The sequence below is a fragment of the Gracilinanus agilis genome, chromosome 1 (genome assembly GCF_016433145.1).
Source record: "Gracilinanus agilis isolate LMUSP501 chromosome 1, AgileGrace, whole genome shotgun sequence".
Taxonomy (NCBI): Eukaryota; Metazoa; Chordata; class Mammalia; order Didelphimorphia; family Didelphidae; genus Gracilinanus; species Gracilinanus agilis.
The window spans coordinates 169,239,806-169,266,012 of record NC_058130.1 but is presented as its reverse complement, the minus strand read 5'-3'; the positions used below and the strand labels follow the sequence as shown (position 1 = coordinate 169,266,012).

General features: G+C 36.7%; 1 protein-coding gene across 1 annotated transcript in view; it reads left to right on the top strand.

The window, feature by feature from the left end:
- Positions 1 to 26,207, top strand: part of COG7 (component of oligomeric golgi complex 7) — a 53,371-nt gene that overhangs the window by 14,589 nt on the left and 12,575 nt on the right. Inside the window, exons 4-13 of the mRNA XM_044657297.1 lie at positions 12 to 180; positions 5,353 to 5,435; positions 6,397 to 6,519; positions 11,135 to 11,333; positions 13,697 to 13,824; positions 15,047 to 15,201; positions 17,502 to 17,618; positions 20,423 to 20,488; positions 24,155 to 24,341; positions 25,425 to 25,565. Coding sequence (XP_044513232.1) covers positions 12 to 180; positions 5,353 to 5,435; positions 6,397 to 6,519; positions 11,135 to 11,333; positions 13,697 to 13,824; positions 15,047 to 15,201; positions 17,502 to 17,618; positions 20,423 to 20,488; positions 24,155 to 24,341; positions 25,425 to 25,565 — 1,368 coding nt within the window. The remainder of the gene's footprint in view (positions 1 to 11; positions 181 to 5,352; positions 5,436 to 6,396; positions 6,520 to 11,134; positions 11,334 to 13,696; positions 13,825 to 15,046; positions 15,202 to 17,501; positions 17,619 to 20,422; positions 20,489 to 24,154; positions 24,342 to 25,424; positions 25,566 to 26,207) is intronic.

Genomic DNA, 26,207 nt, shown 5'->3' with positions numbered 1-26,207 from the left:
TTTTGTTGAAGGATGTGACTGTGATTTCTGCAAAATTAACCAGTATGCAGAATAGTTTGACAATGCTTGTAGATACACCAGACTACTCAGATAAGTGTGTGCACCTTGAGGCACTGAAGAACAGGCTTGAAGCTATGGCCAGCCCACAGATAGTGGCTGCATTCAATTCCCAGTCCGTAGGTGAGTACAAGTCTTTTCTGTCTCTGTGAATAGTTCTTCCAAAGAGAAGGCATCCTGACTGATTACTGAAAATACCGTCAGCCTGAATTAGGATCATGGGATCTATAGATTTAAAACTAGAAGAGACCAAGTCTTTAATTTTTCAGAAGATGAGACACTGAAGCAGTTAACCCAGGGCTTCATAGTACATGGCACAACTGAAACTCAAACTGGGGTGCCCCGACTGGGAGGTCAGCCTTCTTCCCCCTGCACTGAGCTCCCTTTCCCTGTTGGATGGTAATGGTGGACTTCTGACAGTCTGTGAGACATGACATTAGACTTTGCAGAAGTTACCCTGGTTTCTGGGGTCTAATACATGCAGATTGCTTCCCAAGCCTAGAATATATCCTCCTTTTCCTTCCTTTTCCTTATTTTTCTCTCTAGGCTCAGTTCAGATACTACCTCCTCTTTGTAATCCTCCTTAATCTCACCAGCTATTTGAGTTCTGTCCTTCTGATATCTCTAGAGCACTTTCTCTGATCTCTCCTTTGCCTTGTATTCTTTAGAGGCAGCTATGTGGTGTCTTGGATGGAGTACAATACTTGGAGTCAGGAAGACCTGAGTTTGAATCCTGCCTCAGACATTTATTAACTGTGTGACCCTCAACAAATCACTCCTCGTAGTCATGGTTTCCTCATCTGTAAAATAAGAATAAGAACAGCCCCTGCTTTACAGGGTTGTTGTGAGACTCAGAGGACAACATATATAAAGCACTTTGCAAAACACTATATAAATGTTAGCTATTATTATTATATTGAGCATATTGTCTTGTACATAGCCAATGTTTAATATAGTTTATTGATTAGAACTGAAGATTTTGGCTTCTTTGGACATTGGACTTTTCCTCCCATTTTCTCTTTTTTTCCAGCATACTTTTCTGCTCAGTTATTCTTTTTGATTGGTCATTCTCTCCTTACTATCATAATATAGTATATGTAAGACATAGAAAGCTTAGTAGACTAGGAACATGGTCTAATTTTGACCTTTTCATAACATTGGTACTTTGTTAACCTTTTTTTCTTTTTCTTTCCATGATTTCCATGACACTATTCTCTCCTGATTTTTCTTGGGTTGGACTAGGTGTCCCTAGATGTATGATTCTGTGATCCTCTTTACTGTTGAGCTGCTTCCTCTCAGTCTACTCATGGTCACTTTTTCTAGATGTCTCCCAAATATCTGCCCTCTGCCTTTTTATCTTCTCTTTGCTACACTCTTTCCTTTGGCAATTTTGTCAGTTCCCATGGATTCACTGTTCACTTCTGTTTAGTGATTTGAGGAGGTAGAGATCCTCACCTCTATATGGTGTTTTTTTTAAACCCTTCCCTTCTGTCTTAGACTTAGTACTAAGTATTGGTTCCAAGACAGAAAAGTGGTAAGGGCTAGGCAGTGGGGGTTATACAAGCAGGAAGTTTTTTAGGCCCAATTTGAACCCAGGACTTCCCATCTCAATCCACTGAGCCCCCTACTTGCTCCCTTGTTCATATATTTTGACTATTTTCTATGGGAGGAAGACTCTAGTTTTTATGCATTTGAATCAGTTCCCTATATGTTTTGAATCTCAGACCTTTATCAGAGTAATTTGCTAAAAAAAATTTCCCTCCAGGTTGCTGTTTCTTTTCTAATTTTAACTGCATTAATTTTATTTGCAAAAATATTTCAACGTTAGGTAATCAAAATTATCCACTTTATTTCCTGCGATGCTTCCTATCCCTGGTTCAATTAAGAAGTTTTACCCTACTTAGAGTTGTGAAAGATACTTCCTTCCAATAAAATTCAGGACTGATGGGCAACATTTAACAAGGTTTACTTGGAACAGATTAATGCCAGCAGGTGGTGCTATATACAGGACAATACTTTCTGTGTACTTTAGCAATTTAATATCATGTTTGAAAGCAGCTATTAGATTTCCTCGTTTCATTTGCCTAGCATAAAATAAGTGAGAATCATCTTAAAATAGGATGCAAAAATCTGTACTTAAGGTACATGCTCTCTCTGAAATATTGCTATTTGCACATTATTATTCTTTAGAATAGGAAAATATAGTGGAGACAGGTTTTTCAAAATTCTGTTGATTTTGGTAGTTTCACAGAATGAGATGGCTTTAACCAGAAGCTGAATTTCCCAGCAGAGAACTTCTAAAGCAACTGATCATTAATATGATCGAAAATTTTGTCTTTAAGTCTCAGAAGTGTGCTAGTTGACATAGAACCTACAGTGGAATGATTCCTACTAGAGTAGAATGTTAGCATTTTAGAGCTGGAAGAAAATAATTCTTCTGCTTTATACATGTGGAAACTTGAGATCCAGATTATCATTATCAAGGTAAAAATAAAAATCCATGTTTCCTGACTTCCAATCTGTCTTCCTCTTTATAGTACACTGTGCTATGTGTATTATAAAGGGAGTAATTCATGATGTCTGTGGACTTTTTGAAGTTGTATTTGGATCAAATACATGCTTTGTGTCCTTTCTCTTTTCTCCTTCTCTACATTTCAAGCCCCCTTGACATCATCCCATACGCTATCCTTCTTTTCTCAGGTTCTGAACATTAGTGACCCTCTTCCTAAGGCAAACCTCTTTCTACATGAGCTTTTTTTTTTTTTAAAACCAATAACAACACAAGTTTAATTAGCCATATCATGTAAAGGATATTCAATAAGGTTATAGCATTAGTTCAAGTGATTCAGCTTCCCTGCCTCCAAACCAATGTGATGCTCAGAAATGGCTACATGAGCTTTTAATTCCATCTCCTTCCATCTTCTCTTGAAAGATTGCATCTTCAATTACCCCTCCTTAAACTTCATTTTCTTTCTATCTCCTGATTCTTTCCTAATGCCTATAAATATGTTCATCTCCCTCATCCTTGGAAAAAGACTAAATTTTATCAAACTCTTAAGCTATTTTATTATCTCTCTCCTCCTTTCTCAGCCAAACTCCTGGAAAAAGCTGCTTGTATTCTTTGTTTTTATTTTGTCTCCTTTCATTCATTTCTTTGAATTTTTGCTTCTGACCTCATAACTGATTTTAAAATGCTCTCTCCACAGTTAGTAATAATCAATCTGATGGTCTTTTCTTAGTCCTCATCTTTTTGTTCCTCTTTGAAGCCTTTTACAGTTGATTGCCTCATTTTCCTGGATACTCTGGCTTTTCATAACACTCCTTCCTCTATGCTGGTTGTCTTGCTAGCTGCTTGATTATTTCTTCTCAGTCCCCTTTGATGATTCATCATCCATATAATGCCTCCTAACTGTAGATGTACCACATGCCTCTGTCCTCTTTGTTTAATGATCCTCTGATTACATTACTCTAGAATAGTGGTTCCCAAACTTTTTTGGCCTACCGCTCCCTTTCCAGAAAAAATATTACTTAGTGCCCCTGGAAATTATTTTTAAAAAATTTTTAATAGCAATTAATAGGAAAGATAAATGCACCTGTGGCCATCAACGCCTACCTGGATTGCTGCAGCACTCATCAGGGGGTGGTGGCTTCCACTTTGGGAATCACTGCTCTAGAACATTGCTGAGCCTCTTCAATGAAATCCATAACAGGTCTATGCACTATCTTATAGCTTTGATAATGGTTATTCTTCATCGACTTGCTTCTAGGTTGAATTCTTGGGTAGTTATGGATTTGATTTAGGAGGCTCTACAGGGTTCTAGAGCTTAATGTAATCATCACAATGTCATTCACAAACAAGAGTAGCTTGAGGATCTCACCATCTCCAAGGAATCCCTCATCCATTGAGATTCTGCTTTGGACATCCTTTGTGACAGTGACAAATACCTTTGGCTAACATGATTCCATGTTTTCTGCTTTCCTTGATATTCACAATCAGAGGATCATTGAACAAAGTTGTCTTTTTTCTTTAATTAATCAAGAAATATCTTATGATCTTAACCTATGCATGAGAACTCCTTGTTGGAGGAAAACCTTTAAAACTGCATTTTGCTCAAAAGAATCAATGTCCAACCCTAAACACAGTGGGATCTTCTCTGTACTTTTTAGTTAGTTTTGAAACTACAACGATGTGTTCTGCTATAGAATACTGATGAAAAACTGCCTATCTCCATCCCATTTTCAAGGATGTGCTTGATTTGTGTATAAATTATTTTAATAAGGATTTGTCAAGATGTGAAAGTAAATATATTGGATTGGTAGATATTGATATCTTGTCAAATCTGATTTATTGTGCCTACCAATATAATTCATTTAGGTATAATCGATACATTTTGTTTAATGAAATAGAACATTGCTCCTTGAAAGCTGAGATTATTTTTCTTTTATTTTTTGTGTTCCAATTCCTAGCACAGTGACTGGCTTGTTGGTTGGTGAATTAGCTAGATCTATATATTGTATATGGGGCAGTTGGGTGGCTCAGTGGATTGAGAGCCAGGCCTAGAGACTGGAGGTCCTAGGTTCAAGTCCGGCCTCGGACACTTCCAGCTGTGTGACCTTGGGCAAGTCACTTGACCCCTAATGCCCACCCTTACCACTCCTGGGCCAAGGACGGTCCCTAGCCCGGATGAAAAAGGAGGAGGGTTGGGCATGGGGCTAGCAACCCCACCCTGTAAAAGCTACATCTGCTAAAGAAACTGCAACCTAAAGTAGGGGCAGCTGGGCTAGCTCAGTGGATTGAGAGCCAGGCCTAGAGACGAAAGGTCCTAGGTTCAAACCCGGGCTCAGACACTTCCCAGCTGGGTGACCCTGAGCGACTGTGTGACCCATTGCCTACTGGTTGTGGCCCTATGCTCCTAGAATGGAGTCTCAGGATAAAAAAAAAATATATGTATATATATATATATATATATATATATATATATATAGTATATACTCTGATTATATAATTTGTTGTTTTTTGTTACATATTTATTATTTATTATTGCTAATAATAACAATAAAATAATAGCTTGCCGATTTAGAGATGGAAGAAATCTTAGAGGCTATCTAATTTAGCTTATTTGTTTTATGGATTATGTTAAGTCATATTATTCAGGAGCAGCTTGATAACTTCTGAATATTAATTTGCCTCTTTCTATCTATATTGGTAAACAGTAAATTCTTTTTACATTGAATTTTATCTGGAATAAGATACCTAGTAACTCTTCTCTTTGCTTTATATTTTGCTATTTTTAGATCAAGCCAAAGTATTTGTGAAAGTTTTTACAGAAATTGACCGGATGCCCCAGCTTCTTGCCTACTATTACAAATGCCATAAGGTAAGAAATTGTTGGAAAGTTGTACTTATGTAATGTCTATAACATTTTGCTGTATAAATAATGCAGTAACGTGTAGTGGAAAGAATTCTGGATTAGAGTCAGAAGACCTGAGTTCTAATCTTTATTCAACTTCTTTTTGGATGTTTTTGCAAGTCATTTAACCTAACTGAGCCCCAATTTTCTCATATATAAAATGGTGATATTATTGTTATTAATATTATGGTCACCTCACAAGATTATTGTGAGGATTAAAAAATGACAAGGTGTGTAAAGTGCTTTGTAAATGTAAAGTACTATATAAATGTGAGTCATGTAAGATTTTAAATTTCCATGCCCTTTTGGAATTTTTTCTTTAAATTTTCCTATCCAGTAGGGGGCACTACTGGCCTAGGCTCTTCATTGATTATGTTTTAAACCATCTTCATTTTAAAATCTCTTAAATCTTTATATGATGGGATATTGGCAAAAACATTTGTGTAAAGGAATTAATGTGTCAAAGAGAAAACAGTTTGATCTATCCCCGTTTATCTACTTAAAAAGGTGTTTGGTTTTTTCCTGTTTTTGTGTTCTCTGATTATAGTTGCTGCCCTACACTCCATTACCTAACATATTTGGAATTTGGTAAATATTTTGGTATTGAAATTGGATATCAAAAAAATTCGAAAGTTGCTAGCTATAACCCTAATCCCTTCAAATCCTATCCTCAAGTGGCTTTTAAAGATTAGTATTTAGAGTATTAGGACAGGGATCTTTCAAGGCTTTCATTAATTGGGAATCAGTTGTGTGTGTGTGTGTGTGTGTGTGTGTGTGTGTGTGTGTGTGTGTGTATAAGCTGATAAATGTAAAGAAGCACTTTTTCTCTGTAATATTGATTTGGAGAATGCCACATAGTAGTAAGTCATTTTTCCTGTCAGGAGGGGAAAGCTAGTCCATTAAAACATCCTTTGCTTCTCCTTAATAGGCACAGCTTTTGGCATCTTGGCAGGATCTTTGTCAGAGTGACCTAACTTTAGACCGGCAACTGACTGAACTCTATGACACCCTGCTTGCTGCCTGGCACACCCAACTCCAGTGGTCTATGCAGGTAAGTATGATGAAGAGAAAACAACAGAATCAAAGTTTCTTAAGTGAGTTTCCCTTATATTTAGTTTCCAAGAAAAGTCTCAGAAATTAACCAGAGAGTCTGCTTGTAGAGTTAACCTATTTACGTCCCCAAAGGAGTTAAAAGGTCAATTTAAAAACTCATGTCTGTAATGCTGTTTGGTTTTTATTAAAACTCTTCTTATCGCTTTTATCTGTATCTTAAACAGAATCTAGTGTGACAAGTGTTGCAATTCGTTCAGTTAGAAAGCTTGTAAAATTCTTGATTGTCATTATCTTCTGATCTAAAAGCAAGAGGAAGTCAATCAGGTGGTATTTAACCACTGTGGGTTGACTGTCTTGAAGTTTCCCACAATATCAGTACACTCCAGATATTAGAAAAAAATTGTTTAAATCTACTATGAAATTGGGGGCAGCTAAGTGGCTCAGTGGGTAGAGAGCCAGGTCGAGGGACAGGAGGTCCTGGGTTCAATCCTGGTCTCCAACACTTTCAACACTGTCTGACCCTGGGCAAGTCATGTAAACCTAGTGGCCTAGTCCTAATCACTCTTCTGCCTTAATACAAAACTTGGTATTGATTCTAAGACAGAAGGTGAGGGTTTAAAAAATATATACTGTGAAATTGGCCTCTGTTTGGGAAGGGAGAATTGAGGGTCATGGATTTCAGCTTGAGGCATTCTGAAGTTGTTTTCCCTCTGAACATTTAAGGCTTTTAAATCATGAAGGATGACTATTCTCTTGACTTGAAACTTAAAGATGCAGTATATCCTTGTCATACAAGAGGAAAAACCAACCTTGCTTTAGTGTAATGTCTTGTAAGGCCTGTTTAAAACTTGGCTATTTTTTCTAATTAGTTATGAATCATTCTTCAAGTGTTCAGTCATTCATTGGTATGTGCCATACAAAAGGCTAACACTTTATAAAAAAGAGCTCACTGTACACAATGTCATTCACTTAGGTTGAAGGACTTTTCCCCACATCCCTAACTCCTTCTATTTGTGTTAGTCTAACCCATTCTTACATATGGTTTTAAAAAAAATTGTGGGTACATATCAATTTTCACTTGAGTATCACACTGCATTTACCCTGTCCACACTTACTTATGCCACTCCACCCCTTCTGCCACTTCCTGTATCACTGGAATAAAAACACCAACTCTGCTTGTATCCAAATAAACTCAAACAGCTGCCACTTAATATAGATGCCAGTAAAAATCTAAGAAAAGGGAAGGAAAGCACATAGTAAAAAGCCATGTTTTTATTCTTTGTGTCAATTAAAGATCAGTAGAATTTAGAAGAAGCACTCTGGTTTTTAAAATGTACTATTTAGGTATCTCTATAAACATGTTATTGGATTTAATGTTAATGTAAATTGAGAAATTTTTTATTTTGCTATGATCTGGGTGCAGGGGTATCAAATTCGTACAGAAATACGGCCACTAAGCTGTACATAAGGATTTTTGTGGGATGCATATTGATTCGAGTTAGTAAAGTCAATAAACATTAATTAAGTGCCTACTATGTGCCAGACACTTTGCTAAGCATTAGGTATGCAAGTGGAACAGCTAGGTGGTACTGCTCAGATAGAGCACTAGGCCTGGGTCAGTTCAAATCTGACCATAGACAGTTATTAGCTGTGCAATCCCAGGCAAGTCACTTCATCCTTTTTGCCTCAGTTTTCTTACTATAAAATGAGTTGGAGAAGGAAATAGCAAACCACTCCAGTATCTTTGCCAAGAAAACCTCAAATGGGGTCATAAAGAGCTGAAAAATCAAGGGAAGTGGTACATGACCAACACTGGGGCATGATGGAGAAGTCAGAGAAGTCCTCAAGAAGTACATCTAGGGAAGAGATGAAGAGATGTCCAAGCTGAGACCTCTCCTTAAATTGGAGATCTAGTGTTTATGACCTAAGAGGCTGACAGTGATGAGATGGAATACCAAGGCTGATAAGCTCTTACAGGATGATGAGGTTATTCCAAGAATGAGCTTCTTAAGGCATGGTAGAGATATCAGTCAGAGAAGTCCCAAAATAGTCTAGCCAGATGAGAGACGGGGAGGTATATTAACTTAGAAACCCACATTTTAATATTATCTGTATTTTTTTGTATTTTTTTTTTTATCAATTTTGTTAACTATTTCCCAAATACGTTGTATATTGATTTCCTGGCACTTGGGAATGTTGTGACCTCATGTTCAATAACTTCTGGTCTAAAGCAGCTATCTATTAATTTGACAGTTTCACAAGTATGAGAAAACTCTTGAGAGTAAAAAACTACTATATTTTTATCGAAGCATAAATGGAAATAATAATGAAAGCTCATCACCAGTCATATTACCTAACTAGTTTTAGAGCAGGAGAAAGTTAATTATTTAATGTTATTTACAGTATTATATCTGCTGAGTAAATTATTCCTTTGAAATAGGAGGATACCCACCTCCCCCAACTATTTAAATAAAGAATGAAAACAAGGTAGATATGCATTTTATTTAATCTATTGTCAGATGGATTAACATGAAGAAAAGACTTTTGGGTTTTTTTGGTCAGAGTAGCTTTCAGGTACTCTACTCTTATGTTCTTTCTCTGTTCCTTCTTTTCAGACTGACACTTCCTTTGTCTTAAATCTGGCTGTGGGATAGAAATTACCTACTCAGAATTTTCATTTCTTACAAAGAAGAATGGCTAGTGCCTTTCAGCCATTAAAGATATTTATTGTTTAAACTTCATTGACTGTTTTCAGTAGTTACCTCTGATAAAGTGATCCCGGTTGATATGAGTAAACTTTCAGTTCAACTGTCTTCTAAAGGATAACTTGAAAGTTATATGCCTAAAGACTTTCCTTAACTACTAAGAATGCTTATCAATGAGTTATTTTTTGAGAGAACTCTCTATAGTCTTCTTATCTTAATTTCTCAACTATAACAAAGTTGTCTTTCAGTTTTATGGTTTTATTATTGAATAACTATAGACCTTCAGAATTGTAAATGCTAGAAGGAAGATATCATTTTCTGTGGATCAATTGAAAGAATAAAGAAAAATAAAAGTAAATACAACTAGTCATTTCAGAGTATAAGAGCAGTCAAAGGAATCCAAAATTAAGATCATTATATCAAGGATAGTTAATATAGAACGAATGAAGGAAAATGAAAAATATTCTTAAGAATAAGAAAGGCTATTATTGCCAAGTATCTCATTTATTCATTAAGGATTTATTGATAAGGGCAGCTAGGTGGCTTAGTGAATAGAGAGCCAGGCCTAGAGGTGGGAGGCCCGGCCTCAAATCTGATCTCCAGCTGTCACCCTGGCCAAGTCACTTAAACCCAGTTGCCTAGCCCTCACTGCTCTTCTGCCTTAGAACCAACACAGAGTATTGATTCTAAGATAGGAGGTAAGGGTTTTTAAGAAAAAGGATTTATTGATGTCTGCTCTTGGGATTATAGGAGGAATATTATAGTCTTTGCACTCTATAACTCAAGTTTCAAAATGATGGTACAATAGATGGAAATGTGGAAATTGGGATCTGAATCAAGATTGAAAGGGAGAAAACTATTATTTTGCTTTTGAATGTGTTGAGTTCAAGGTAATAGTTGATGTCCTTTAGACAAGGGAAAGAAAATATGAGACTATACCTTAGGTGAAATACAGGGGCTAGAAATATGAGTTTGAAAATCATCAGCAATTTTTCTGTTTGATAAGCCATTTTATTCTTCTGATTTATTTTGTTTTCTTCCTTCTCTTGTAGGAAAGTCCTGAAGAGGCCCCAAGTTCAGTCTAGAAATTAGATTTGTAGTTTATGATTCAGAATTAAAATATCTACTTCTAAGAATTCTTTAAGAATAATGTAGAATTTCAGTGTATTGATCAATATACTTTTTTCCCCCTTTTTCTTTTTTTATCTTTAAAAAATACTATTTGTTGTATGACCCAGATCAAATTGCTTGCCAGGTCTGGGAGTGGGGAGGGAAGGGAGGAAGGGAGACAATTTGGATCATATAACTTCAGAAAACTTATGTGGATTACATGTAATTGGTAAAATAGAGTACCTTGGTAAATAAAAATGCTATTTATTATATAGGATAGCTCTTTGGGAGGGAGAAGAAAAGGGATCTTGGGGAAAACTATGAGGACATAAAAAAAGACATTAATAGAAGTATATTAAAAATAACACTGAAAACCATGTCTTGAATGTGTCAGAAGGTAGCTAGTTGGATTGGACCTTTTGAAATTCCTTCCAACTTTGATTCCGTAGATGATTATTTCTTGATATGATTTCTTTTTTGATTTCTTTGATAGTCCTGTAGTAGCAGGATTGTTTTTTTAGTTTGATTTTTTTTGCATTTTAAATGAAAAGACAAGTGAGAGACTTGCAAATAGCTGGTTATATAGCAAAGTTTCTTGTTTAAAGTCAGCAGAGAACCCTTGGACTGCTGGCTTTTTACCAGGCCCCATTAGAGTCTATTTGTGATGTCATTAGTGATGTTTATGGGCTATATTGGGGACAAATTGATTTTAGTGGAAGGTGGCCACTGTTTTAAACCACTTGTACTTATTAGGTTAGAGGACTTTTTATGAAACCAGTATATTTCTTCCACATCCAGGTCTTCAAGAACCCCCATGAGGTGGTAACTGTGCTTCTGATTCAGACGTTGAATGCTTTGGTGCCCTCCCTGCCAGTCTGCCTGGACAGTGGAGTAGAGCGAGCAGGGCCTGACACAAGGCTCACAAAGCTACTGGAGCTCTATGACACCACTGCCCATTTTGCCAAAGGCCTGGAGATGGCACTTCTCTCACATTCCCGTAAGTAGGCTCTGTCTGTGTGTCTGTGTTTCTCCTCTTTTTCTCTCCTCACTCTCCCTAATTTCTCTTTCTCTTCCCCCTTTTCTCTTCTTCTCTTCCCACTTTTTATCTCTCCCCCATCTTCTTGTTTTCTTTCAGTTACCACCCTCTTCCCACTTTCTCAGGCCTTCTCCTCATCTCTCCTGCATTTCATTTGTTCTTTCCAGAAATTGCAAAGCCTGGGCTTGCTTGTTTTCTAAGATAACCATTTTAACAGAAAGAGAAGGAATCAATATTTCTTGCCTCGATAGATAATTAATACACTGATCTAAAAATGTGTTGGAGTTTTTAGTTTTTGTTTTTTGTGTATCTGTCTCCCAGTAGGTTAGTTGCACTTTTTTAAAATGAGGAAATCTTGTTTGCCTCTCAGTGGGCTTTGAGGTTAAATGAGTTAAAGACAACAGTTGGAAACAATGTTCATTGTGTATTGTTTCTTCAAGTGTTCTTGGGGCTTCAACTAATCTGAACTAAAATTAGATTAAGAAGAAAAAAAAGGTTTAAGAGTAAGAAGTCTCTCTTCTAATCTCTTACATGGCACTGGGTATCCTTGGAGAAGAAATCACCTTTAAAGTATCAGTTATGTAAATATCGAGATAGGTATTTATTTGTGAAATATCTAGAGAGCGACTGCTCTATTCTTGCACAGGAGCAGGGAGGAGAAGCAATGACTTTAGGTGGAGTTGGAGGCTGTTTCAGGACTAGGGGTTAGCTTGTCTGTAGGATTATAGATTAAGAACTCAACGGGACCTTGGTCATCCGGTACTAGTTCCCAAATGAGCATGGGCTCTGTTGACCGTTCCTCAAGTACAGGGCATTCTTCATTTTCTTTTGGGAAAACAGTACATAGCATGTTGTTTTCTTAGCCATTTCTTCATCTATTTTAAAGCATCATAAATTTTTAGTTACATGAACCTTATGACGCATGTTGGTGTCAAATCCGGAAATTGCCTTGGTAAGGCCTTGTTCTGCCATTTGGTTGGTGTGTGTCACTGACTTGGTTTATTTAATAGTTATTCTCTTTAATTACATTTGCTTATAATTGCTCGTACATTCCAGGGAGTGTTTATTGTTCAGTTTCTGGTGATTCATAAGGTATTCTTGGCGCACTCACTGGTCAGGCTTTAATTATGGGAGGCAGGAGATCCACTGTGGATATTGCAGAGAAGTAATCTCCAAAGGAATGGGATACAGTTGGCAGCAGAATTAAGAGTTAGGAGGTTGGGCTTGCTGCTGGGGACAGGGTGGAGTGGAGTTAGAGGCAGGTGAATCAATCGCATTAATCTAAAGTGGTACTAGGTATTGTTGGAGAAGAAGAAATTGTTTTAAGTATCAGCTATGAAGGCCTTTTTTGACTTGTGATCAAAAGACATGCAGACATACATATATGTATATATTTCAAGTCAAGTCATCAAATAATTATTAAGTACCTACTATATGCTAAATTTGGGGGATACAAAGAAAGGCAGAAGACCATCCTTACTCTTGAAAGTACTCACAGTCGAATGGGGGAGGCAACATGTAAAGAACTGTGTACAAATAAGAAACATGCAGGATAAATTGGTGGTAATCAATAGAGATAAAACACTAGCATTAAGGGGAGTCATGAAAAGCTTTTTGTAGAATTTTAGATACCATCTGGAACTTAAAGGAAGCTAGGGAAGAAAGGAGACAGAGATGAGCAAGGAGAAAATTCCAGGCATGGAGGACATACCTGAGAAAATTCCCAGTTAGGAGATGGAGTGTTTTGTTCAAGGAACACCTTGTTAATTTGACATATGTGCATGTGTATGCACATGCATGTCCACACCCACCCACCCATATGTATATATTTGAACATTTATATTACAGTCTACAATTTTTTCCCCTCCCCAAAGCAACAGGAAAGCACCAGAAACTAGAAGTGTTCCCATATGTAGGGCTGTTCTCTAGTAGCTTATCTTTTAGTAGTTTGCTTGATATAAGTTAAAATTTAAACTCGAGATGCCTAAAAACAATGGGTTGTGAGAGTAAGGAAGCTGATGACTTTTAACAGTATTCTAGTATCAGAACAAGTAAGGACTATGTTTATTTAATAGTCTGTATTTGCAAGCCAGGGAGTTGACTAAAATGTTTATTGAAATGACTGTTGATTGAAGAAGCCTCCATGATAGAAGAAGCAGGTGGCAAAATCTATTGACATCATTTTAAGAGTTATTAGGGCATTTTTCAGGTACAGCAGTAGAGTAAAAGGAAAGTCACTTCATAAAGTTATTTACCTACTGTTTTCCAGAAATCTGGTTTAAATTTTTAGTTGACTTGTCTCTCAAATTGCTGATTCCTTCTAGGAGAACACAACTTGGTGAAGGTCATGGAACTGGTGGAAGCTGTGTTTGGCCCATACAAACCTTACCAGCTACAATATGGAGAACTGGAAGATAGTCATCTTCTCATTCAGATCAGTGCTGTACCTTTGGTAATGTAATAATCCTGTACATCAGTCAACACACATTTAGTATTTGTGTATTGGGTATTTTGGTAGGTGTTACAAGGGCCACAAGAAGTATAAAATACAGATCACACCTTTAAGGCAGTTTACAATTTAATAATTTCCTGTTTAAGAATTTTTTGATAAATTAGAGGTTTAAATGTTCTGGATAAATAACCTGATGACTTCCCAACATTTATAGAACTTCTTTTTAAACAAAGCTATTGATTATAGAATTCATTAGACTCTTAGAAGCTCAGTGGATGGGTGCTAATGAGGAAGCTATATCATTTCAGTTTAGAAACTTATCTTGTTTTAAGTGTCTAAGATTCTTGACAATTTAGAAAATTATCTCAATAGTGGCAATCTTAATTTGCTATTTTTATCTTTCTCAATTTTTTCTTATGATTTTTTGTTTTGTTTTGTTTTGCCACTAGGTGAGAAGAGAACTTTGCCATTGAGGTGTATTTATTTTCTCCTAGAGAATTTGATCACCAACTAGAAACTTGTGAGATCAATGTCAGCTTAACAATAAAAAAAGAGGAAAGAAGTGGAAAATGTTAGTTTGAATAAAACATGCTTTTCTGAGCAAAATTTGTTTCCGCTCTCATCCAGATATCTTAAGCATGTCTTCCGTGGTTATAGTTTCTAGGTACCATCACAATTTTTGAATGTTTTTGTTAAATGAGTTATTCTCTGGTGGAATCTGGAGGTCCTAGAACTAAATTCCCTTTTATTCTTCCCATGAATTTATAGCATTGATTGATCTAGATCAGAAATGTCATGCATAGAGTCACTGGGCTGCACTGTAGCAGGTCTGAGTGTAGCCTGAACCAAATTAAAATGTAATAGAGAGCTAGGTGGCTCATTGGCTTGAGAGCCAGGCCTACAGATGGGAGGCGACATTTCCTAACTATGTGACCCTGTAAGTGCTATTATTTAGCCTTTACTGCTCTTTGGCGTTGGAACTAATACACAGTATTGATTCTAAGAAGGAGAGTAAGGATTTAAAAAAATTATTTGGAAATATTTAATAAAATAAATAAAAATACATAGATAATGTTAATATGTGGTTTTCTAAGGTCAATATCAATATGTAGCTCACAGAGATCCTTATGCATAGTGTAATAGCCCTGATTTTCATTTGAGTTTAACACTACTGTTCTAGATGTCCTTGTGTCTAATGATTTTTTTCTTGTTTGATGACTAGGAACATTGGGAAGTTATTGACTGTGTCCAAGAGCTGAGCCACTCAGTGAACAAACTGTTTGGTTTGGCCTCAGGAGCTGTGGATAGATGCATCAAATTCACAGATGGACTGGGGACTTGTGGGCTTCTGTCAGCCCTGAAATCACTTTTCACAAAGTAAGGCAGTACTACCCCACATAGATAAATAGAAATAGAAAAGAGCCCAACAGGTCATTTGTTCTAGTTCTCTGCTTCTAGACCAGTGGTTCCCAAACTTTTTTGGCCTACCACCCCCTTTCCAGAAAAAAATATTACTTAGTGCCCCCTGTCACATATTGTCATGGTGGCGCCCACTTTGGGAATCACTATTCTAGACAAATGAATTCCTAAGTCATGGAGGTTCTAGAACCTTGGTTACTTATTCCTGAGTCAAATTACTGTGACAGTCAATACATTTTTTCTTTTATTGAACTGAACAATCTCTTGTTGTAGTAAGCTTAGAGAGAGACTTTTGATCATACCAGAACTTCTGAACAAGTCATTGAGAGTTCTTGTGACCAAGAATGGGTCAGTCAGTGCCAGTCATGGTTAGAGAATTTTAATAGGCTAGAAGAGATCCTACCAAATTCCTTTTATGCTTTCAAGATGGTTTTGATATCTAAATCAGAGAGAGTTGAAACAGAAAACTGTAGATCAAGTTTTCTAATCAACATCAGTTCAGAAATTATAAATAAAATATAGAGGCTGTAAAATCATACATTATGACCAGTTTGCATTTGTAACAAGAATGCACTGTTGATTCAATAATAGGAGAACAATAAACACAATAGACCAAATAAAGAACCAAATAGACCTAAAGAAAAACAAAAATCATAAGATTATATCAGTAGATGTGGAAAAATCTTTCGACAAAAAAATAGATATTTCTATTAAAAACACAAAAAAGCCTATGAATAAATGACATTTCCTTAATATGGTAAGTTGTACCTATCTAAATCCAAGAACCAGAGGCAGATGGTGGCTCACTGGATTGAGAGCCAGGCCTAGAGATGGAAGTCCTAAGTTCAAATTTGGGCTCAGACACATCCTAGCTGTGTGGCCCTAGACAAGTCACTGAACCCCCATTGCAGAGCCCTTACTGCTCTTCTGCTTTGGAACCAATATACAGTATTGATTCTAAGACAGAACGTAAGTATTAAAAAGAAAGAAAAAGAAAGAAAGAAAGAAAGGAAGGAAGGAAGGAAGGAAGGAAGGAAGGAAGGAAGGAAGGAAGAAAGAATTACAATTCTAAAACCAAGAACCAATGTTATTAGCAATTAAGATAAACCTGAGGCCTTTCTAGTAAGGTCAAGGATTTCTTTTATTAACACTATTCTTTGATATAATGCTGCTAGAAATGTTAGTTGTAGCAATAAAACAAGAAGAAATTGAAGAAATATTATAGTCAAGGAGAAAATAAAATGATTTCTTTATTGCAAATGATATGATTTCCTTAGAGAACTCTAATGAATCAACTAAAATTTAACTGAAACAGTAATTTCAGCATGGTTGCAGGATATAAGATAAATTCATAGAAATTATTAGCATTCTTTATCTTACTAGCAAAACCCAATATAAAGAGCATTCCCACTTAAAATAACTCCAGAATGTATAAAATTCTTGGGAGTCTGCCTTCCAAAGCACAAACAGAAAGTATAAGAATATAATTACAAAAGCTTTCTTTGCAGAAATATAGACCAAAATTAATGGATAAATTTTAATTGTTCACAAGTAGACCAATTAATAAAAATGAAAATGCTGTCTACATTTATTTATTTGGGACCATACCAATCTAACTTCCAAAAGTTTACTTTATAGAACTGGAAAAGGTAATAATAAAACTAACTTAGAAGAACATAAAGTCAGGATTCTCAAGGGAAATAATGAAAAAAGGTGAGAAAGTAGGAGGCTTAGCACCGCCAAATCTCAAACCACACAAAGCAATAGCCATCAAAATGATTTTGTGCTGGTTTAAAAAAAAAAAAGAGATGTGTTAGGCTCAGCTGTTTTAAAATTTGAATCAATGAAGAGAAAGTATCATTAAATTTCCTGACAGTTTTTAGATTTAATAGGACTGTGAGTTTAGGACAATACAAAAGTCCTCTTTATAGGCAGAAACAATCTAAATTAAAATGACCAGATAAACACAAATAATATAATTATGAATTCTAGTGACCTATAAATAGATAATAAGTTATAAATGTGCCAAGAAATTATCCATTCCCTCTACCAAAACTTCTTTAAAATAAATAAATAAAGGGTTGTAACAACTCCCAGTCCAGGCCAGTGCAAGTTAATAAACATTTATTTTAATCAGTTTCTAAAGAGATGCATTTTTTTAAGGTAATCAACTTTTTGGTCAAGATAATATATTTAATTCATGTCTTTTAGATTTGAGGAGTTTACTGAAAACTTTTCTTCTTTTTTCTCCTTCAAAGGTATGTATCTGATTTCACCAACACCCTCCAGTCAATTCGAAAGAAGTGCAAACTAGATGATATTCCTTCCAGTTCCCTTTTTCAAGAAGATTGGACAGCTTTCCAGAACTCTGTTCGGTAAGGTGGGAAATGGGGTTTAAAGAAAAAAAATAACAAAGCATGAAGTTTGTCATAGTATGTTCTATGAAGAAAATTTATATGAATTGTAATTTTTCTCTTTCATTGCTTTTTTTCAAAAAAAGCAAAATGAATGTTATAGATAAAACAAATAACTTCTTCCTCTATCCCCCCCCCCCCCCCCCCGGCCCTCCTATTCCCAGACTCTGGAAGCCTTGGGGCAAAAATGGTTCTCTTGAATTCTCTTAGTTTAATAATCCTTTTTTTTTTTAATCTTTTTTTTTTTAAACCCTTACCTTCCAACTTAGAATCAATACTGTGTATTAGTTCCAAGACGGAAGAGTGGTAAGGACTAGGCAATGGGGGTTAAGTGACTTGCCCAGGGTCACACAGCTAGGAAGTATCTGAGGCTAGATTTGAACCTAGGACCTCCCATCTCTAGGCCTGACTGTTAATCCACTGAGCCAGGTAGCTCAGGGTCCTTACCCTACCGTGGAACCAATACACAGTATTGATTCTAAGATGGAAGGTAAGGGTTTATTTAAAAAAAAAAATTTTTTTTAATTGCATGACTTGATATTTCTTTACCCCCATAGCCAAGTTGTACAGGGCCAAATGTGTTTCTTAAATTAAAAACAAAGTACTCTAAAACATAATTGATTTAGCTAAATAATGTCTTCTAGCATAATTGAATTAAGTTGAATATGGTAAACAAACATATTTAAATAGAATGGAAGAAGTGAAAAGACAGTTCCTTATTTGAAAATCTAAAATTATTTTCTTTGTTAAGAATTGGGACAATTAATCATAAGAGAACATAGCATTATCTGGAAAGGGCAGTGTGAGAGGAGAAGTGATTTGCCAAAGAGAGAGTTAAGACCAGAGTCTATGTTCAATGAAATCTCTTTAGGAAAACCTTTAGCCTGGTGAGGTACACTGCTGTCTCATGCTCAGGAGTCCGACTGGTGTAGGGACATCTGTTTAGAAACCCTCAAAGTGAATTGAGTCCAGATTTGACAAGGAGATTTGGGTCTGCTTGGGAGATGTGTAGAGGTTAGCAGGGCACCACTTTGGTCTGAGACTCCTTTGCCATCCCAGAGCAGACCCAGACCCCTCCTATAAACACCACCATGACTTGGCAGGCTAGGATGTTCTGCTTTCCCTTGGTCCACAGTTTCTTGGTATACATTGAAATGGTATATACAGTACAAGGCAGTTGTGTTGTTCTTGGAGGGTGATGGAATGTTTTAGTTCTCATAAACCTTCCTTATGATGGAATGCCTAGATACCCTGGTGATTGGCATTTTGAGAGAAAGTTAAAAGTTAACCAGACTCAGGATATTTTTAATCTCCAGGATCTGCCTCACGTTATGGATTTAGTGTTAAAGTGTTCCACTGTTGAAATTTGAAGTCTGATATAAGATGCCTTGAAAATCAAAGAACTAGAGAGCAGCTTGGTGGCTCTGTGGATAGAGAGCCTGACCTGAAAATGAGGTCCTGGGTTCAAATCTGGTCTCAGGCACTTCCTAGCTGTTTGGTCCTGGGCAATACACTTAACCTCAGTTGCCTAGCCATAACCACTCTTCTGCCTCAGTACTTAGTATTGATTTTAAGATGGAAGGTAAGGTTTTAAAAAAAAAGAAAAGAAAATCAAAGAACTACTAAACTCAGATATGATGGACTTAGCATCTTATCTGAAGAATGAATACGTTATTTCTCTTTGAGTTTTCATGAAATCAGAGAAAGGAAACTCTGAGGTACTACTCTAGTATCAAAATCTAAATTTTGTATAGTGCCTCAACAAATAAATTTTGTATAGTGCCTCAAAAAACATCCTGGGGGCAGGTAGGCTGCTTAGTGGATAGAGAGCCAGGCCTGGACACAGGAAGCCCTGGGTTCAAAGGTGACCTCAGTCCCTTCTTAGTAACTCCTGGCAAATCACTTAACTTCCATTGCCTGGCTCTTTCTGCTCCTTTACCTTAGAATGGTTAATTAGGATCATTTCTAAGAAAGTAGGTAAATTTCTACAGAATACCTTTCCCTAAGTATTTTCTACCACTTTTATTTATTTATATTCTACTACTTTTATATATAAAACAAAAAAATGCTTTGTTGATGCTTTTTTCTTTTTTAAAACATTTATTATTTTCCCACCAACATCCCTCTTCCCCAAGCTTCCATTTTCCCAAACTTCTGTTGAGAAGTTGGAGGCACTCTTTCAGCATCAGAACTCTGAAGTCGTGATTGGATACTGCATTGACTAAAGTTCTGAAATCTTTCAGCATTGTTTTCCTTTATATTATTATATTCATTGGGTAAATTATTTTCCTGGTTCTAGTTATTTGGTTCTGCATTTGTTCTAACAAGCCTTTCCAAGTTTCTCTGAATTCTTGTGTCTATAATTTCTTACAGAACAGTGACATTCCCTTACATTCATATACCATATTTTGTTCAGCCTTTCTCCACTTGATGGGTACTTATTTCTTCCTCCTTTATCAAGATCAGATTCCTTACACAATTTTGTGATTTATATTGGAACTCCCATAGCAGAGAAAGCTGATTCATGGCATGAGAGACCTAGGATAGGGAGGATTTTATAAATGTACATCATTTGCCTTTTATATTAATTGCCAAAGGAGGAAATACTTTCTATCAAGTCATTAAATAGTTAACTTTTACCTTCAACAGAGCATTATGAAATGTTGTGACTAGTTGGAGTTTTTATCAATGAGACACTGTTCACCATGCAAATGTCAGCATTCTGCATACTTCAATTTTTAAAGTGCTTTTTTGGTTTTGTTTAGGATAATAGCCACCTGTGGAGAGCTCTTGCGGCATTGTGGGGACTTTGAACAGCAGCTAGCAAACAGGTAGGGAAGATTTGGGTTATGATTTTTTTTTCTGTTTAGAGTCTGGTTTAGAAGGAAACATGATTTTTTTTAACATTTATTAATATTCATTTTTAACATGGTTACATGATTCATGCTCCTCCTTTCCCCTTCACCCCCCCCTCGCACTCCCCCCACCCATGGCCGATGCGCATTTCCACTAGTTTTGTCATGTGTCCTTGATCAAGACCAATTTCCGAATTGTTGGTAGTTGCATTGGTGTGGTAGTTTCGAGTCCACATCCCCAATCATGTCCACCCCGACCCATGCGTTCAAGCAGTTGTTTTTCTTATATGAGGAAACATGATTTTTAAAAATGCATGTTATATTCATTACAAGTCTATCAAATCCAGGGGCAGCTAGGTGGCTCAGTAGATAGAGGGCCAAGTCTGGAGAAGGGAGGTCCTGGGCTCAAATCTGGCCTCAGACTCTCCCTAGCTTTGTGACTTTGAACGAGTCACTTAAACCCAGTTGCCTAGTCCTTACCACTCTTCTGCCTTGGAACCAATACTTAGTATGTTTTAAGATAGAAGGTATGGGCTTATTAAGAACAACAAAACAAAACAAAAAAGTCTACCAAATTGAATATCTATATAGCTTAAGACCTATTGCTCTGTACCTAGATAAAAATTAAATGATTGTTGTTTTCATCATCATGTCATTTTCATTACTTTCTTTAGCAAACATCAAACACTGTGAGAAGCCATGATTCTATGTAATGCTAAAGTATAAAGATTAATAGCAAGGATTTGGTTAGTCATCACTGCTGTCAAGAAGTCTTTGGATTAAGTGAGGAAACAATGTAGACATTCCCCAGTTGTGTTTTAGAAATTCATTTTTAAATAAGTTGCTTGGACCACTAAACATTTTTCCATAGAAATAATGTTATAAATAGGCAGCTAGGTGGTGCAGTGGAGTCAGGAGGTTCTGAATTCAAATATAGACAGGCACTGACTTGCTATGTGACTCTGGGCAAGTCACTTAACTCTGTGTGCCTTGGTTTTCTCATCTGTAAAATGAACAGGAGAAGGAAATGGCAAACCACTCCAGTACCTTTGCCAGGAAAACTCCAAATAGGGTCGTGAAGCATTGGATGTGACTGAAACAAATAAACATAAAAAATGTTATAAATGGTGATTAGGTTGCCCTTATTGGGCCTCAAAAATATATTGAAATCCAGTGTTGGCAGTAAATGAGATAGAAATGAGGTTTGGCTCTTTCAGGTAAGGTTTCCTGGGAGAGGTAGATATTTAATTTACAGTTCTAATTTAAGACTAGGAGCAATTGACCTTGATATTTCAAATATAGGGAAGACCAAATGGAGGAGGGTTGGGCGTGGGGCTAGCAACCCCACCCTGTAAAAACTACATCTGCTAAAGAAACTGCAACCTAAAATAGGGGCAGCTGGGCTAGCTCAGTGGATTGAGAGCCAGGCCTAGAGACAAAAGGTCCTAGGTTCAAGTCCGGGCTCAGACACTTCCCAGCTGGGTGACCCTGAGCGACTGTGTGTCCCATTGCCTACTGGTTGTGGCCCTATGCTCCTAGAATGGAGTCCCAGGGGAAAAAAAAAATACAAGATTGGACTTCTCAGAGTTTGAAGGAAGAAAAGGCTTGAAGCACAAGTTTCCTATAATGAGTTATTCATGACGAAGTGAAGAGTTTTGGTGATAAAAAAGGAAAGGAACAGACAGATTCAAAATATTGTATGCTTAGACTTGAATCCTATAAACATTGAGATTTGAAAGTAAAGACAATAATCTACCATGTATTCTCTCTCTAAAGAAGACAAAATAAGTGATGCGGGCTGGTCAAGCTTATCTTATCTCCCAAACTATCTAAAATATGGAACACAGACTTCTAACAAAAACCACTCCCTTCATAGCAGAGGCAGCTGCTTGAAATATTATGGAATTCACTTCATCAGCAGGCTTGGAATTTGCTGTGGTTCTCTTGTGAGGTTGCCACATTACAGAAGCTGATAATTTAATGATTTTGTAGTGAGTAAAAGTGAGATTGCATGGCTTTTAGCTGAAGGATTTCCCATAATGTGTGACTCAGAGATGTAAGTGATATGTATTTATTTTTCTGCCCTTGAATGTTGCTAGTTCTTGGAAAGACATACATAGAATCAAATGTTGGGGATTTAGGCTATAATCCCTCTGAGGCTGTTTAAATTGAAAAATCACACACTGAGGCCCCATGTACTATGGGCAAATCACTTAACTTCATTAAGCCTCAGTTTCCTTTCTGTAAAATTGGTATGATAATACTTACATTAAATACCTTAAGGGTTATTTCAAGGATGGATCTTTTAAATTACCAAATGTAAACTATTATATTCACAAGTTTTGATGGCATTGATGAGTTGCTGACAGCTTTAATTAACTGAGGAAATACATGAAACAAATGTACATTTCAACTAATTATCACAATACTTTTGATGTAATAGGAAATCAGGTAATTTGAGATCACAATGCTATTTGTTAACATAATAGTAAATCAGATGATAATTTATAATGCTTCTCTAGGTAAAGAGGAAAATGTCCTTAACATTTCTTTAGAGACTTTGCTGCACTTAATGTGATTTTTAAAAATTGCCCTCTTTTATGTTGCAAAGATTTCTGACTTTATTTTAAAATTTGGATGGAAAAAGGCCACATTGAAATCAGTTCTACTGAAGTGCCTGGGGCTTATATTACAGCAGCTACGCAAAGGAAGAAATTGGTTTTTTTTTAAAACCATTACCTTCCATCTTGGAGTCAATACTGTGTATTGGCTCCAAGGCAGAGTGGTAAGGGCCAGGTAATGGGGGTTAAGTGACTTGCCCAGGGTCACACAGCTGAGAAGTGTCTGAGGTCAGCTTTGAACCTAGGACCTCCCATCTCTAGGCCTGGCTCTCCATCCACTGAGCTACCCAGCTGCCTCCAGAAATTGATTTCTTATATTTCTGATCACCAATATCTAAGCCAGCCCATACTTCATAGAGATTTATTGTCTTTTTCATACATAGGGGTGAAAATTTCATTTTTGGTCAACTTAAAGGGCAAATCTTTGAAGTATAAATCTAAAGGTGCAAAGACCCCTCCTTCCCTTCTCTCTTTCTCTCTCTCTCACCCTCCCCCACCGGAAGTCATTTATGTTTTTATTGTTCTTGAGGATAGCCCGGTCACACTTGAACCTATTCCCATTTTCTAGTTCATGTGCACTTTTAGGGAGGGAAGAGCATAAAATTAGAAAATCTGAGGTCCTCAATTTCAGTAAAAATGTATTAAATACTGACTATGGTACGGTACTGTGCTAGGCACTGGGAATACAAAGACAGAAACAAGATATTCCCTATCCTGAAGCAATTTGTTTTACGGAAAAAACCCTCATTTTAATTTCTGTAGCTCTTTCTTCACAATCATCCAGCTTGTCCTGATGAATTTAGTTCTTGAATGTCTTCTGAGAGTGGGAAATAGCTTCACCTCTCATTGCCTCTATTTCTTTAGTTCTAATGTGGAAATCAGTAGACTTTAGGAAATTACATTTGGAGAAAAGTACAAGGACCCTTCCAGTCCATATATATATATATATATATATATATACACACACACACACACACACACATATGTGATGTCATGATAATAATACTCTTTCTTTTTCTAGGATTTTGTCTACAGCTGGGAAGTATCTTACAGACTCTTACAGCCCTCGTAGTCTCACTGGCTTTCAGGATAGCAGCCTGACAGAGAAGAAGAGCTCGGTTAAGAACCCATGGCAGGAATATAATTATCTTCAGAAGGAAAATCCAGTAGAATATGCCAGTTTATTGGAAGTTCTTTATACTCTCAAGGTATGAGGCCAGATGACAACATCCTTGGGAGCAAAAGCTTTTCTGTTGTCCTTAACTCTGAAGTTTTTTGGGTCCGATGCTCCTCCCCCATCATAGTTGTTCTGGTTCATTGTGTGAGATTTATGCTGCTGCTTGCCCTATGGCCATTGTTCTTTCCCATTTATACAGTTGAATCTCACTTAAGTCTGTCCACCTGTGTTAACTCTGAAGAAATGTTCTTGGCATTTGGGGACAAAAACCCTTCAACAAAAGGGGTGACGCAAATGGCAAATTGTGGATTATAATGTGAATAGAGGCATTGATGATGTGTGGCCTACCAGTGTTATGTCCAGAAATGTTTTCAGGAAATTTGGTATAAAAACTGTCCCCATCTTGTATTGAATCTTGTCCAGTGAACCTCATTACATGTTTTTGGCCTTGCATATCCCTATGCTATTTAGCCAATGATTTCCCAGGCTACTGCATACCCTAGGGCAGGATTAGATCTTAATTTTGGTGTATCATCTTTATGTGGCTTACCTGCTTTCTACAGTCTGGCCCCTGTAACTGGCTGTATTTGAGCCTGACACAACACTTCTTAAAGTAATTCTGTAAATCCATTCATCCGTGTTTTTGTGATTGGGTTAAAGTAACTTTGTTTATCTTTATTGCTAATCTGATTTATGTCTGTTTGTCTTAATAGACTCATTTATAATAGCAAAACTAAGGTTACATTTTCTGTTGTGGTATTTTCTCAGGCTATTTAGAATTCATTGGAACTTACACAAGCAGTACATATGCTGCCTTTTAGTTGAGTTTTGTTGACTTGACCTCCTTGGAAATCACGGTCATGTTTATGTGCTTAGTATACATAGATGTTATGCTAGTGATTTTTATCCACCTCCTCCCCATTCCCTGAATGGTCCAAAGTTGTGGAAAGATATTCCTTAAATCCTGTTTTTTTTTTCTGTCATTTTTCAAAGAGTTTTGTCACTTAATATCTTTTATAGCAGGGCCTTGTATTTAGAAATACTGTTTCCTCAACTTGGTAAAACATCTTTTAGTATTTTCTGCTTATTAATATGGCTTTTTATTCTTCCTTAGGAAAAAGGCTCAAGTAATCACAATCTGCTATCTACCTCTCGAACGGCTCTAACTCGCCTTAATCAGCAGGCTCACCAATTGGCCTTCGATTCTGTTTTCCTGCGTATCAAACAACAGCTTTTATTAATTTCCAAGATGGAGGTGAGTTTTTAAAAGTTTCTTTCAGGGACCCATTATAATTTATTGCAGATCCCTGTTATCTATCAGTCATCTTTGGAACTCCTTAGGTATTGCTTCTGGCTTAAATGAAGGGCCAACATTCACTTTTTCTTTGTAGGGCTTGTAAGGAAAGTCCATTTTTAATATCCTAGAATCTCATCATAAGGGTTTACTTTTCATCCATAACTTATCTTTTACTATGGATTCTAGAGTTAATAGCACTGACTTGAATTAAGTTTGTGTCCTTTTGGGGGCAGCTGGGTAGCTCAGTGGAGTGAGAGTCAGGCCTAGAGACAGGAGGTCCTAGGTTCAAACCCGGCCTCAGCCACTTCCAGCTGTGTGACCCTGGGCAAGTCACTTGACCCCCATTGCCTACCCTTATCACTCTTCCACCTATGAGAAAATACACCGAAGTACAAGGGTTTAAAAAAAAACCCTATAAAAAAAATACAGACATTAAGTTTGTGTCCTTTAGACCAGAAATGAAAGAATGGATGGAAGACACATTGTGATGGAAAAAATGACAGGCTTTGGTAGCTGATTAGATCTGAGAAATGAAAGAAGAGGTAAAGAATATTTTGAACCTGAGTAATTGGCAGCCCAGTGATACCATCAATAGAAGGG